Source organism: Limanda limanda, chromosome 7, assembly GCF_963576545.1.
Source record: "Limanda limanda chromosome 7, fLimLim1.1, whole genome shotgun sequence".
In the NCBI taxonomy this organism is placed as follows: domain Eukaryota; kingdom Metazoa; phylum Chordata; class Actinopteri; order Pleuronectiformes; family Pleuronectidae; genus Limanda; species Limanda limanda.
The window spans coordinates 7926695-7942555 of record NC_083642.1 but is presented as its reverse complement, the minus strand read 5'-3'; the positions used below and the strand labels follow the sequence as shown (position 1 = coordinate 7942555).

The window sequence follows — 15861 nt, the reverse complement described above, 5'->3', positions numbered from 1 at the left end:
GTAAGAGGCTTATGTTGTCTGGGCAGATGTTAGTTTTGATACGTAGCATATTATTTAACATTTGATTGTATTTGTTGCGAGACCGCTGAGTCTCATTGTTTTAGCCGGCTACGACGAGCCGCTACTTCCGGTTCATTTCCGGGTTTTGTGTTAGTGCTTGAGGCCGCGAGGAAAGCCTCCAGCCACGCACTGTTAACGTCTGTGTGAGTCTGCAGTGATTTCACCGATCAGAACCTCGGCCCACAACGCTCGCTTGAGGGCTGAGGGGTGAATCACAGTTAACTCATCTCAGGCGTGTACTTTTAAGAGCTTCTTTGAACTCTCCTTACATGTTTTTCTCATGTTTTCTCTCTCTCTCTCTCTCTCTCTCTCTCTCCTTCTAAACCGACCTATACACACTTCTGACCTGTATTTATAATACAGGTCATGTCACATAGTTAAATCTATGCTTAGAGAGGCTGAACACATCTGGAAACCATTCGGCCCCCAAAGCCAAGCAGAGATAAGAATTCTCTTTGTCTAAAATTTCCTTTGTGTAATTCATGTGACGACCACCAGTGTGCGCTCCGGCCACATGGTGTCATTAACATAGACTCCATCTTGAATAACGCAAGTTAACCCACCATTTTGAGTCTATTATTGCCACGCCTCCGCTCTCTCTCTCCTCCCATCCTGGCTCTAAATTCATAACGGCTCCGCCATCTTGTTTTGTAGTCAATCCGCCATTTTGAGAGTTTTTAGGCCTTGATTCCACGAATCATGATCGGCCTCCATCTTAGATGTGATGTCACTACGCGTCATCGCCACCCCCCCTTCTTTTTCTCTCTCTCGCACACACACACACACACACACACACACACACATTGATAGACACAGACAGACACACACACACACAGAGACACATAGATGGACCAGAGGTTACATGCGTGTTCTAAATTGTGATGAGCTGCTGTTGTTATCTTTGAAATATGGGAGTTTGTTAAGATGATGAATCATTAAATAACACTAACTTTATTTCACACACACACACATAGACACACACACACAGAGAGACACTTTGACACAGACACACACACACATAGAGACAGACATACATAGGTAGACCGCAGGTTGTCCATGTATTTTCTGAATTGTGACGTGCTGCTGCTGTGTTTACCTTTGAAATATTGGAGCTTGTTAAAATGATAAATCATTGAATAACATTATAACTTTATTTCCCCTTTTTAATAAATACTTTTGTAATTAAAGTATCTGTAGTCTGTGATTATTTGTGCATATGTATGTGATTGCAGCTGGATTATGATCGCCTGTGCTCGAACTTAGAAGCCTTCACTGTTTATTAAGTAATCGTTAATATTAAAATATTGACATTATTAATTTGACATTTATCATTATGAGACTGATAATTATAGCTTGACATCGTTGGTCCCTGGTAACCAGGGTGGTGCCCCCCTTTCTCAATTATTAATATAGATAGTATTATTCTTAAATTGATAATTTTATTGTTTTAGACTAATTATTTTCATTATTCTTGGTTGATAACCTTATCATTGTTAATTGACAGCTTGTACTTTCTAATTGATAATTCCTATTTTCTCATTAGTGGTTTTATTGTTATTTGATTACTGATCATCTTCAATTAATAATTTAATTATTTTTGATAGATAATTTTTATTATTTTAATAATCCTATTTCATGATTATTAATAATTAGCCAACGTCAAGTCTACTCCTATTGCACAACACATGACAGCAGTGATCAGAGAACAGAGATTATAACACTACAGTCATGACGGGGGTGCACTGGGAGCTTCGCTATCACATCTATTCCCCAGGTGAAGCTGTCAAAGCCCGAGTTTGACAAACAAAAAGGGGCCGAGCATGAGACAGAGGGGAAGGGGCTCGTCAGAGAGGGAAACTCGCTGCGTTCTCCTCCGCTGGAGTTCACTGGTGGTGAACTGTGCTTCTTCAATCAGCACCGTTTGCCGTCTACCACAGAAATACCTCAGAGTCCAATTAGGACTGATGATTCTCCTCAACTGTTGAGGAACAGAGGGGAACCACTCTGGGCTTTCAGTTAGACAGTGATAACTGCCACAGCCATTTATGCGATTCTAAAAGTGTTTCCCCGTGAGAAGGAACAGAGCAACTTTCCTCTTGAAGATTGTGCAGGTCAGATAAACAACAGGAAAATCCTCCTGCCTGGGAAAAGCAAGCAGGAGGATTTGATGTCGAAATTCTGCTGCCGACATTAGTTCTCATCACTAAAGTCTCTTGAATCCCATCTTTCAAAGTCATCGGGCACCTCTTATTCGTCCTGAGATATTTGTATGCTCTGTTTCTTTCAGTTTTGAGCCTGTTGTGTGTTGGAAACATAATGCACACTCATTCGTGGCGAATACTCTGGACAAATTTGTTAACTTTTTTCTAGATTCTGTAGGATTTTGATGGATTCATGACAAGGAAAATGTCGACTAATTTTTGGAATAAAACTAAAATTAAAAAATGTTAAGAGTCTACGGGACTAAGATGCAATGTTGACCTCCTATCGAGTCAACAATCTTCAGTGTCGTTTTTCCAGCTAAAGATAATCTTTTATCAATTCAGGTTCCATAAAATAGACTATAAAACTGTATTGCTGAATGTTAAGGTCTTAAACAGGCGCATTCATTAACACCTCTCTGATTTATCGACCTGGTATATGTGCCAACTAGAAGATTGAAAACCGGAGATAAGGCAGAGCTCTTTACTTCCAAGGTTTCCATTGTGATGAAATGGAGGCTACGCTTTTGCAATTACAGTCCTCACACTCGGGGAATCTATCAACCTCAGACACAACACCTCTAGCTTCTTTTAAATCTCTTCTTTAGAATTCTCACCCACTGCAAAAACTTTTGGAAATGTTTAATATATTCATACTGTTTTATTCCTATTGTTTTTACTTCCTCTGTGCTCATATTCTCTTTTCTTTTTCTGGCTTTAAGTTTTTATTTTTTAGAAAAGTTCTATGTTGGTCTAGTTATTGATTTCTAGTGAATACAATTCAAAAACATTACAGTTTCTGGGGAAGCGTTCATCACACTGACAGATCACTGAAAACTACTTTAGCTGAGGAAGAAATATAAGCAGAGAAGATGCAGAAAACTACCTGGTATGTTTATAATCCTGTGTCAGGACATGACACTGTGTTGTCAACTTTCTGTCTGAGCCGTCAGTTGAAAGAATCCACTCTGGAACATCAACAATCTTTCTCAAAAACCGGAAGAGATCCTGTCAGTTCAGTGGAGTGAACTGAATCTGTATTCTCATCGAAAGCTGACCTGAAATATTTCCTCATCAGCCTTCGTTTCTTCCCCTTTTGATCTTTTCACAAAGTAAAGTCAGTTGGGATATACCTCTTTCCTTATTCATCAAGCACTTTGCAAAGAAACAATGAAAAGATTAACAATGCAATGCATCAAAGGCGGTCTTCAAAGGGAGTGCATTTTCCAGTTTTCCGGAGCTGTGCGCTGATGTAGATAACAAAGGGAAGTTAAGAGGGGAGAAATAAAGGCCTTAAACCTCTCCGGGGGAAACACCTCTCCGCTGCCACTACATTCTGGCCAAATGAATTTTCCTCAGCCTCACACGGCTCTTCAAAGAGGAGAGAAACTGCTCGATCACAGTCCACGCTGTTGGAGAGCTGGGGGGAGGTGGGAGGGGGTTGAGGGGACAGTTTGAGTCTGGGACTTGGGCGCTACATAAATTAACTACTACACAAATTATCCATGCCCCTTAAATTAGAAGAAAACAAGGAAAGGTCAATAAGATGCTTGAGTGTATAAGGATTACACACGCACCACACACCACACTACACACACACCACACACACACACACACAACTATTTACAAGCTTAATATGTGGGCATTTCATATTCCAGGTCTGGGATGAATTATTGAGGCAGCAATAGCCAAAAGAGCACAACCAGAAGGCTGTCTCTAATCCTATCAGGGATGAGTCGTGATGCAATGTTTGGGTTGAGGAGAAGGGCACGCTGCTCGGCCTACTGCACGATCCCAACCTCTCCGTGTGCTTTGGCGGAATTTAATATTTTTCTCCTCCTGCTCTGAGGGGAACAAACCAATTCGAAGTCCTGTTATGTTGGAGTGTGAAGCTGGAAGGCAACGTTTAGCTTTGTAATCTTTATGTCTTTTTCCCAGCAAATGTTTTTCTCTCTGCAGAAAAAGCACTGATGTTAACTCTCAGAGTCAGAGCAGGTCAGGACGGTAGACATGTTTACACAGGCATCAATATTCCCATGGTAACCGACTTAAAGGATAATCTGAATAAGACACTGACATATAAACAGCATATAATGATTCCCGGGACACTGTTGGGGTCATACTCGGAATAAGAAACGCGCTATGTAGACATGTATGAATCTTAATCATGTTACAACATCCTCAGCATTTTGAGACATAAATACATGACAGCTAACTGCTGTATTATTCAGAATATGGTCAGAAAAGTCTGAATATATTGCAGTCAGTCCATGTGAACGCAGTCATCGTGATAGTGAGCCAGCGCATAACAACAACAGGACCCTGAAACTGAAGCAGCTCAATAAAGTCAAGTCTCTTAAACATTTGCAGAATCCAGCTCTTTTTTGGATTTGTGGCCCTTTTCATTTGAACAACAGAGAGATAAATCGTCTGAGAGTGTGAGACATTATCCCCATATTTCAGTCTGCCCATTCAAAAAGACTACAAACACTCTATATCTGACAAAAGTGGACAGCATGACAAACTGAGAGACCGAACACCAGCTCTTAGATCAACAGTCAGACCTCAAACACACGTCTAAATCCGTACATAAAGCCATATTGTCTTTATGTATGGACTCTTTTGCAATGATTTCTGGGTAAATTAGGCTTTTTTCAGTCCTAAAACTGCGCCAGCGTCTAATATCAGTCTCTTTTTACTCTCATCTAAAGGGTGTAAATCTATTCACTCTTTATTGCCTTCAAAAATTCCTCAGTGCATCACAAAAGTATTTCCTGCAACAATCCAGAAATGCAATCAGTTCCATTTTATCGATGTGTCACAAGGAAGTTCACAGTCCTTTTTTATTTTCTTCCCTCTGCATCTGTCCCCGCCTTCAGCCATTTTCTCCTCTCTAGGCCCTTTCTTTTTTATGGGTATTTTTAGTGTCTTTCATTCACCTCCTGACCACCAGCGATCCCAGACCCGTACCAGGCCTCATCTCCGAACACCCTGCCGGCTCACATGTTCCTCTTTCTCCAATCACCGCCTCCAGGATTTATACCAGCAATTTCCACCTGCTCCTTGCCAGACTGTCAATCTTCCACATCCCTGAACCAGGATCTGAAACGTGAACCCATTTTCCACCTGCTTTCAGACATGCGCTGAGGTTCGGCTGGTTTCATGAAATTTTTCAGAGGGGCCGTATGTGAGAATGGAAATATCCGAGTTTCTTCCAGACCCCATTAAAATGGCCATACAGCAGGAAAATGGGAAATTCACAGCGAGTGAGCAGAGTCTGACGATCCTTTTCTATGCCTTGTACGAGACAAGATGACAGGAAGATGTGTAAATTACAATTTTACAACTCAACAGCTGCCAGCAATAGAAATATATAATAATAAATTCATAAATGTACTGCTCATGATGAAGTTAACTATAGAGAGAGTATTGTATAGGGAGCAGTGAATCAGTGAGCAAGATAGCGATTTGAAAACGGCCAGCTCATTTAACTGCTACAGAAAATGTTTTTCTTCCTAATAATTCAGCAGTTACAGGGATTTTTTGTAAACTAGGGGAAACAGTTCAACAATAATAAATACAAACTTCTAGTGAAGAATGTTGGTGCAGTAGCAGTGGTCTCCTAATATGGAAAGACTAACTAAAAAAGGCCTGAAGATGTTCATGCATTTCCATGGGTCTCAAAAAACTTAACATAAGTTCTGGGTCGGCCTGGGGCTGGGCTGGCTAACTGGGCTTAAAATATGTTAAAATATTACAAGTTACATTCAAATCATCTATATAAGGGGAACGTTGGAGATGAAATGTAGTTTCCATGTGGCCAATGGTGAAGCAGTGGAAGGGGACGGAAATAAAACGGTGCAAGCAACAAGACAACAATAAAAAGTGATAAACTTGGTACGTAACAAACTACATTTGACTACAGAAACCATCTTTGAGCAAAATGTATTTAACGTTAACCAAAAGTTTAGTCCATGTCCCATCTGCTACCATGGAGGAGCAGGGGTTTATGACCTACACTACAGCCAGCCACTAGGGGGTGATAGAGATAGTTTGGCTTCACTTTTGGAAGCTGGCATCCATCTTTATATCGAATCTGAGCTGAAGAAACACTTAAGATCAGAGTTTCAACTTGCTGCCAGACGCCTCTGATGAAGAAGGTACTCTACTCTAATCGCTGAGCTTCACACAACATGAGGAGACATATAAAAAGGAATCCAGTTGTTTTACTTTCACTGGGTTCAGAGAAAAATGAGCAGCTGCCTCAGAGCAGCTGCTACATCAAGTGGCCGTGTGATGAGCTCATCTTTGTTTCCACTGAATGTGTTTTAATGTTGCCCGCCAAAATTAAATCCCTTATTCCAAAACATGCAAGCTACTTTTATCTTCTGATTAAAAGGAAATAAAAAGACATCCCACCATTCACTTCATGGATAACTTGTCTCTCACCACCACAGATGTGCACTGGAGTGAAACCTGAATCTTCTCGCTACCGTAACACTTAATCCAATCTATCCAGCATGGAGTGATCAGTGTTCAGCTCCAAATTAAAACCACATCAGATGCCAGTGGTTGTTGGCGACTGCGTCTGGGTGGGTCAGCAGCGACAGCAGGGTTTTACGGCTCAGACACTGCAGCCAGGGAGCTCCACTTTTTGCTGCAGGGAAAAAACTTCCTCAGTCCGTCACGCTCATGTATCAGTGGAGGGTTTAAACACACTTTGACCAGCTCTGCTGCATTGCTCCACACATCTCTCCTCCACAAGGGTTTCTTTTTAAAAAGGACACTGCTGCACCACGCACCCCCCCCCCTTGTTTTCAAGTGGAAACACTAACAAAGAAAAGATGAAAAGATGAAAAGGTAGATGTAAACATTTACACAGAACCGCTGGGATTCAGCTAAATAAATAAAAAGCTCAAAACAGTGTTTGATCATAAATTTTAACAAGGACTCTTCGGCGCAAATTCAAGGCATTTCATACACAGACCGATAAACACACCTCAACGTGATCCTCACAAAAAAAAGGGAAAGAAGGAATTAATGATATACAGTTGTCTATGCTTCTGGGAATAAAAGATAGAGGTCATCACAACAAAGCTCTTACGTTAGGTGACAAGTTTACACAGGAGAATGTTGGGATTCAAACCAGCAGCCTGCACAGAGAAAACACACAGCAGGGATCCTCAGGTCAGGAAACGACAAGCTTTCCCCTCGGTTCACTCAGAGGTTTGTTCTTTGTTCTCTGGGTTCATTACTCTTTCAACCGCTATAAATAGATAATCCTTTGATTTTACAGTGTGTGCTGGCTTCACTCTTCTATTGAAACATCAAATCAAACACACTGGTTTATTAATTACCTTAATTTTCAGGGATATGTGTTGTGATAGAATATACAGCTCACCGGTGCTTGGTTTTAACACTTGCTTATCAAGGGCACTGGAATGTTGTCCTGCATCTAATTTTTAACTGTTCAGTGGAAATAGAAATAACAGATAAAGTGATCAACAGTTCATATAGATCAAAAAGCTTGGGACAGAATCGTTCATATATACAAATGCTGTATAATAATTTGGTTATAGCGATCAAGTAATCTGCTTTCAGTGTTTATTTTGTTTCTCGACGCTTAAACTTTACAAGTCATTCATTCCTCCTCATGTTTTCAATATAATGATCAAACTTATGGTATTTGGTCCACAAAAGCTTCTCCAATTTTTATCATTATAATTCTTTGTACATGCAAATTATTTTGTATTGGTTTCTGTCCACAATCCTTGCTTTTATAATATATATATTTTTGTCTGGATTCAGCCTTGTTTAAATATTTAGTTTTTAATTTTGTAGGGGCAGAGTTTCAAGCTTTGTTCATAATAAACAAAACAAAGGACCTCATCACACACATCCTCTCATCACGACTCGTTTCCTTGGAGACGACTCACCACTTTGAAATCCTCCGGTCTGCATTCAGTGCCGTGGAAGTGGCAGGAGAGCAGCATATCGTGGATGTCGTGACCCGTCCGGTCGTAGAATTCCCGCATGTTGAACGGTCGCGGCTTGAAATTGTGGAAGTCGGCTTTGACCTTCAGGCTCTCCAGGACGCTCTCCTCCACCAGGTGAATGTCTCTGATCTCGTACCTGTAAAGACAAACGGAGAAAAAAAGAGGATGAAGAAATAGATTTCATATTTTTAAACACTGATTTCATGTCTTATCCTTGAGTGGATTGAGGAATGTCTTTGAACAGTGAATCTTCACAGTGGATAATCAGAGCCTGATGAAAAAGCAGACCTTATAAAAAGGAAATTTCATCCTTTTGAAGTTTTTTCTCACACTTCTTGTAGAGTGAACCTTTACTCTTAAGAAACGTAGAATGAATCAATAGGGACAGAAAACAATGAAACTGGACAATATCATTTTGCCCATTTCTGCCTCTGAGGTGAAATCAATCTGTAACACTTTACTTTACAATTTATAATAAACTTCAGACAAGAGCTGTACAGGCCTCATAAACCCAGTTGTCCATTTGGATGCAGCAGCTTCAGGCCACAGAGTTCTTCAGCTCAGATCTCACTTGTCTGGATTCAGACATAAACAGAAATCGTTTTTTAAGATGATAGTTTTGCTCCTGGCGACACTCTGAAATGTTGTATTGGTATTGATAGCCCCTTTTAAAAAGGTGCCCAGACATCTAATGGACATACTGAGAAGGTATAATATTTTTTGTAGTAAACAGTACCCGATTGGAATCATTAGTTTGCCATGGAATAACTTTGGTGATCCCTTCATGTTTCATCTAGTACCATCATCAGATCATCATCCTGGCTATCTTGCACTTTAGCCGTTAAATGTGGCAAGATATTCACCATCCTAGTCTCATGTATCTGTCGTCCAACAGACAGTATGTAGGTGAAGTGCACCTTGGGTTTTTAGTGTCTTTCAACTGAAAACAGCTGCCTGCTGAAGACACTCCTTTGTGTCACCTAGACTTAGACTGTTCAATTAAATTAACAGTTAATTTGAAAGAGCCGTTAAAATAGGAAAGCCTATAGTCGTGCCTCTGTGAAGCTTTTGGTCCTCAAAAAACTGCTTACACAGAATACACTCCCTGAATTGAGATTCAGCTCAGTGCTTCACACAATTACATAATTCTCACATGTTAGCACTAGTAGTATAGAAATATAGATTAAACCTACAGCCACTTTCAAATAATTAGCAAATGAATGCAGACACAATAAAGTCGTAAACATTATACCTGCTACAAATTAGCAAGTTAGACTGCAGCATATGCTTGTGTATCACTAGAGATTCTTCACAAGCAACTATCAGATTTCATTTTACTTTGATCTCCAACAAACTGTGTATTGTGTCTGGTCCATATTTTTCCTACATTGTGATACTGAGATGTTGACGTCAGTAAATCATGGATCACAAGGAATGAGTGAATCGATGCTCTGACCTTATTACACTGTTCAATTAAATGAACAGTTAATTTCTCCTCGTGCATCATCATTATCTTCATCACTCATTACATAAATGATTTTTTCTTTTCATCCTGTGTAGGCATCAACAGATATTGGCATATTATTGATAGCTTGGCATTCAGCTGCATTTCTGTGATATTTAATTTTTTTTTTTCCGGTACCACCAACAAAAAAAATCACTTTTTCAAAATGCACAGACAATAAAGGCCTGTGAGTGAGCGGGGGAGCCGGTCCACCCTCATCACAAAGAGACATTATCGGGGGCAGCGGGAATTTTCTTTTTTATTAAATGGAGCTCACAAAAATATGACCACGCTGCCTTGTATTAAACGAGCGCAGAGTAGCTGTAAATGCTCCGGCTCTCCACCTCGCTGTGATGCCCCACTGTGCCATTATTAAAAGTGGCATCATTTTAATGGTCTCACCAAAGAGCAGATTGCTTGGACCGCCCCCCCCCCCCGCCCCTTACCACTGCCTCACATGATGAACTTTTTGGAAATGACTCATATACATGAAGCTACTTTAACATCAATATGGTCCCTTATAGAACATGATGCTAAATACACCACATGTGTACTTTGCATGACATCAGTAGAGATTCAGCTGTTAACATTGTTCAAACAACTGCGGGTGATGTACGACATAATCACACCATCATACAGTGACACTTTACACTGTTACATTTCTTATGAAACAAGGTGCAGTAATGGCTTTCATTCTCGTGAGGGGACAGGATCATTAAGGAGCCCGGCTGAAATCCTCCAGCCTAACCCCAAAAATGAGCTCATGGATTTGTCTTGACATTATGTCTAAGGTGAGCTCCACTGTGGCAGAGGCTGATGGGAGGTTCTTGTTTGACTGAAAAGGAACTTAATTGAGGAGGGGCGTTTGCTCCCCACTGTTAGCGTAGTGAACGAACCCGGCCCAGAAGGCACTTATGAGATAAAATCCCAAACGCATGAGCTGACGGAATCAACGCTGACATTTCAGCATGTGCGCAGCTTAAATATCATGCCACAAGACATTTCCCAGACCAGTGACTCCAAACGTTAGAAGTGGGCGGAGAATGGTCTTAAATGGATTTCATGCCACAAGCGCTTTCATTTCAGGCTGGGTCTATAACAGTCAAGAGTGCTGTTTCATCGCCTCTCTACCTAGCCAAGGGAGGCGGGATAATGAGCACCAGACCTACTTCAGAGTGTCAGAGTGGAGATGAGCACACGGAGAAGGAAACTTAGAAGGGAAAAAAAATCAGTTTTCATTATGTTTCCAGTCTCCGACTTTGAAAAATCACCCGTGTGAGCCGGGAAATATGAGCGTAGTAAATGTACTCATGACAAAAATCCAGATGGCAAGTGTTGATGATCAGTCACAGGGAGAGAAAAAAAATCTAATTTTAGTGTAGAGTCTGGGATCTTCATTAAAGATTTAGGGACGAAGTCGACTGTATAACCACATAAAAGTAAAACCACCAGAGGCCTTTTAGCTCCGTGTGCCGAGTCCTGTCCTCGATTTACTCAACTGACAACCTGTCAGAGGCTCACATCATCTGAGCCTTTACTTTTTAATGTTTCTGATCACCCAGATATCTCTCTCTCTCACACGCAAACACACACAATCACACAGCGTTGACTGACACCAACTTGCTGATTATTTCATTATTGCAGCGCCTCTGTTGACAGTTGCACATTATTACACCACAGGGAAAACAACAGGTCTATTAAACAGCTTTCAAACCCAATGTTATTCACAGTCTTTTCTCTCTCTACGTCCGTTCCCTCTTTTATTTGACAACTATAGCACAATCTTTCACACATAAGAAACAAGTGGATTTAATATGCCGGAGGAATTTTTTTACACAGACGTTAGGGTTTAAGTGTGCAAATGAAAATAACTCCCAGACTCCATCTTTCCCTCCCTGCACGTGCATACAGGATACAGACTGATACAGTACATGCTGTTGCCTGCTCCAGGATCCAGAGCCTTCAGCTGCACGGGCCAGGCAGCTGGATTTCTCTGATTATGATGCCTCAATTGATTCAAGCCTGCTCTCCAAGCGCTGGACTGAATCCGAGCTCGTAGGAGGAGCGACACACAATCACCAGATTCCTCTCTTATAAAAATATACACTGTATAAAGTCAAAGTCAAAGTCCTGCATTCAAAGTGTTACTTAAATGTATGAAATGCAAGTTGTCAAAATACAGAAAACAGGCCCCTTGAGTGTTACTATTATTAATGATGCATTCATGTTTGAGCAGCATTTTACGGCTGTAGGTCAAAGTGGATTCAATCTCATTATATACATTTCAATCTATAAAATAACCTATAATATTTATTAGATTTTAGGTTTATACACGTGTTTTAATCTATACTTATAAAGATTATAATTTTTAACCAGATTATTGTAGGTTTTGTATCTTAAATCTAAATCTTATTCATTACATCACTAACAAGTGTAATATTAGACTTTCATCGATTTACAACGACAGTTTCAGTGATGGTTTGGTTCAATATTAAAAAGGTGGAACTACTCATATTTTTATCTATGCCAATATAATACTTTATAACATAATTGTAGGTTTCGGATCCAAGATCTTAAATCTCCAAAGCTCCTAATAACTTTTAACTGTCACATAAAGTCAAAGGTATTTCCCTATGTAATACAGTGGCGTAGAAGTAGCCTATAAACTGGCATCAAATTGTAATACTCAAGCGTGGTGTGGGAAATGTAATTCTACATTTCACCAAGTATACTACTGTTACTTTCATAGGTTTACAACGACAGCTTGTAAAAAGACCAGATGAAGAATTTCAGTGAATATTTGGTTCAATATTAAAAGTAGGAGCCAATTTGACCTATTATTCATATACCATTATCATAATTGGAGGTTTTGAATCTAAAATCTTAAACCTCCAAAGCTCCAAATAACTGTAATTCAGTGGAGTATCGTGGCCTATAACATGGCAGCAAATTGAAATACTCAAGTGTGTTGTACTTCTAACTTTCATGGGTTTACAGTGACAGGTTGTACACAGACAAGATGGAGAGTTGCAGTGAAGGGTTGCTCAGATATTAAAATGGAAAAATAAGATGCAGTTGCTTAATAATAGAAGATAAATAAAAGTCAGATGTGAAGTTGAGTGTGGTACCTCTGGTTGAGCAGCGCCAGCAGCTCCCCTGCGTGGTACAGGTCATTGCGCATGACGCGGCTGAAGCGGAACGCGTTCAGGTTGCAGAAAGTGACCGAGGGGAACGTCATGATGGAGGTCGCCACCTCGTCCAGCTTGGTAACATGCGGGTACTCCAGGTAGAAGTGGATCCGGTCCACGCACACGTACAGCAGGAAGGTGAGGGAGCCCAGGAAGAACACGAGCCACAGGCAGCGTTTGATGCAGAAGCGCTCGTACGTGAAGATGTGGGAGATGCCGTGCAGGGTCGAGCTGTGCGCAAAAACTTCAATGGGTGGAGGTCGATCCGAGTCCAGCTCCTCGGTTTCTACTTTGAGATCCATCGTGTCTGTGCAACACGCTCGAAAACAGGCTGAAAAACACTCAGTGCTCAGGGAGATTCATTCACCTGTGGCGCAAAGTGCCAGGATCCATCCGGACAGGTGCGCAGACAGCCAGTGTTGGACCTGCTGCGGGTTCGTCGCCATCTCTCTCATGCACGCTGCGAGAGAAACATGTCCGGCAGCCGTCGCTCTTCCAAAAAGTCAGATGAGTGGGAATTGCGAGCGAAAGTGGCACATTTCACCAATGCGTGCACGCACAAGCTGGAGGAGTCTTCCTGCGTGAAGTCGTCCGACCCGAGGTCCATCCCCACCGCGCTGCAGAGAGATGCTATGCAGGTTGGCAGTCAAAGCAAAACAAGCAAGAAGAAGAAGAAGGGAGTGTTTCAGCGGACTGAGAATCCGCTGAAGTCCCGAGAAGCCAGCATCATCCCCTGTCTGCACGCCAACAAGAGGAGAAGAGGAGAAGAGGAAAAGAGGAGAAGAGGAGAAATCCTTCTGACACTTGAGCCCGTCTATCAGGAGTTCCTCTGCAGCTCCGACACACGCACACCACGTCTCCGTCCCTCACTGATCCTCCTCAGCTCAGAGCAGCGTGTGTGAGAGTTGGACTGGTGGTTTTATTCTGGTCGGTGCTGAGTCGTGAGCTCCTGTGTGTGGGTGTGTGTGTGGGTGTGTGTGTGTCTGTGTGTGTATGCGTGGGTGTGTGTGTGTGGCAGCAGCAGTGGACGAGGGGAGAGAGAGTGGAAGCTGCTGCTGTTCATCAACTGTGAGTTGTATTACCTGGATAGAGGACAACATAACTACAGCTAACATCTTTCTATTATAGCCAAAGAAAAACAAAAAACAACTGCACATAAACTAAGAGTTAACCGATGAGCAATGAAACAATTTCAATAATAATTTCAATATAATTTCTTCAATAGCAATATCACAAAACTTCAATATAACCTATTTATCGATATATTGCTTATGCATTATAGTGAGGATTTTTAAAACATATCAATCTACCTCAGATCGGCTACATATTTAGTTTATTGTCAAGTATTTCTCATTCTCTGCATAGGAAGAAGAGTTGAGTGAAATTTATCATGATGATTACAGACTGATCTTGATATGATTTTGGCCGTATTACTGCTCAGCACTTATCTAAAAAGACAATATCAAGAGGCAGACAACTGATTGTGGCGTGGAGCACCAGTATCAAGGACCCGAAATAAAACCACAAAATAATCAGTTTCATACGTGTTATAGTACAGTATAGTGTTATATTACAAGTTGTTTTCTATCATTACTAAGGAGCACAGTTATGGATTTGTAATTGTCATTAAAGAGCGGTAATGTGCAAACAATGTTTCGCTCGTCAAACTGAAAAAGGCTTTGCCTATAAACTTGAGTTATGAAGCCTGAATGTGTTGTGAGCAGAGGTGAAGGTGTCTCAACTGCAACTGTTCAAAACAAAGTTATTATCAGGCAGAGAAAAAAAAAGAAAGATTATTGATGATACTGTCTTTGCCATGTTTAGATTGGACCATGAATAAACAATGACATTTAGTCCCCAGCTGGATACTTGCATGAGAAATGGATCCGGCAGCGCAACAAGGCTGAATCAAGCTTTGTTAATATGACAAAATATTTATTACTTGTCATAAAAGATTCATTACCCACCTTGAATGAATCAACACGAAGAAAAAAAACGAATCGGTGACATTAAAAGTCCTCGTACATTCGCCACTGTACCCAGAGGCTGTTTTCCTTCCTCCCACATCCAACACAGAGCTCTAACTAATGCAGATGTGTGTGCACAAGCTGTACAATTTGAATTCTTTGAAAGCAAAGTTGTGTGGTTTAATATATATATAATATATATATATATTACTAAATGCTGCTGTGTATATATTTACATGTATACAATTGTGTTTCTTTTACCTGAACAGGGATGTGCTGGAATTTGAGTCTTTTTCTTATTATCTGAATAAATCCTCCAACAGTGCTCTAACAAACATTCATCATATTGTTATGAATGAATAACAAAGTGATTATCAAGAGATACAAACTGCACACAAAAAATCCAATGATTACACAAAGGGAAACCTTCACCACTGAGACACACAGAAGGCTCATAAAAGCGACTCAAAGCGACGACAACAGATACTAAAATGATCACAAAGAGATGTGAACTGCCTGAAGAGAGTCGTAAGGCCACAAATGTACAAAATGGCCATTAAGAGACATAAAATGACCACAAACACACATACCTACACAGAGATGCAAAACAAATGGCCCTTAAGACACATAATGGCCACAAAGCAACTGAAAGTGACAACAAATGACACTAAAATGTCTACAAACGGAAAAGCAAACTGCCTATGAAGAGATTCAAATGACCACAAAGACAAAAATGACCATTGCCTGATGTAAAATGACCACAGATAGATCCAACGTGACTACAAAGACACACAACTATCAATGGAGATGCAAGACAAATGCAAAGGGATGCTAAAGTCAATTTAACCAAAAAAGCTTAGTAAAGTTAAGTTTACATTTTCCCTTTATTGAGGCCATATGACGGTAATAAATATTATGACAATACCAAAACTCTGGTTGCAGAGG

General features: G+C 40.6%; 1 protein-coding gene across 1 annotated transcript in view; it reads right to left on the bottom strand.

Moving 5' to 3' along the window:
* LOC133004745 (acid-sensing ion channel 1-like) overlaps positions 1–13251 on the bottom strand; it is a 48876-nt gene extending 35625 nt beyond the window's left edge. Inside the window, exons 1-2 of the mRNA XM_061074254.1 lie at positions 12890–13251; positions 8198–8393 (exon numbers count right to left, since the gene is read on the bottom strand). Of these exons, the coding sequence (XP_060930237.1) occupies positions 8198–8393; positions 12890–13251 (558 nt within the window). The remainder of the gene's footprint in view (positions 1–8197; positions 8394–12889) is intronic.
* Between the last annotated feature and the right edge of the window lie 2610 nt (positions 13252–15861).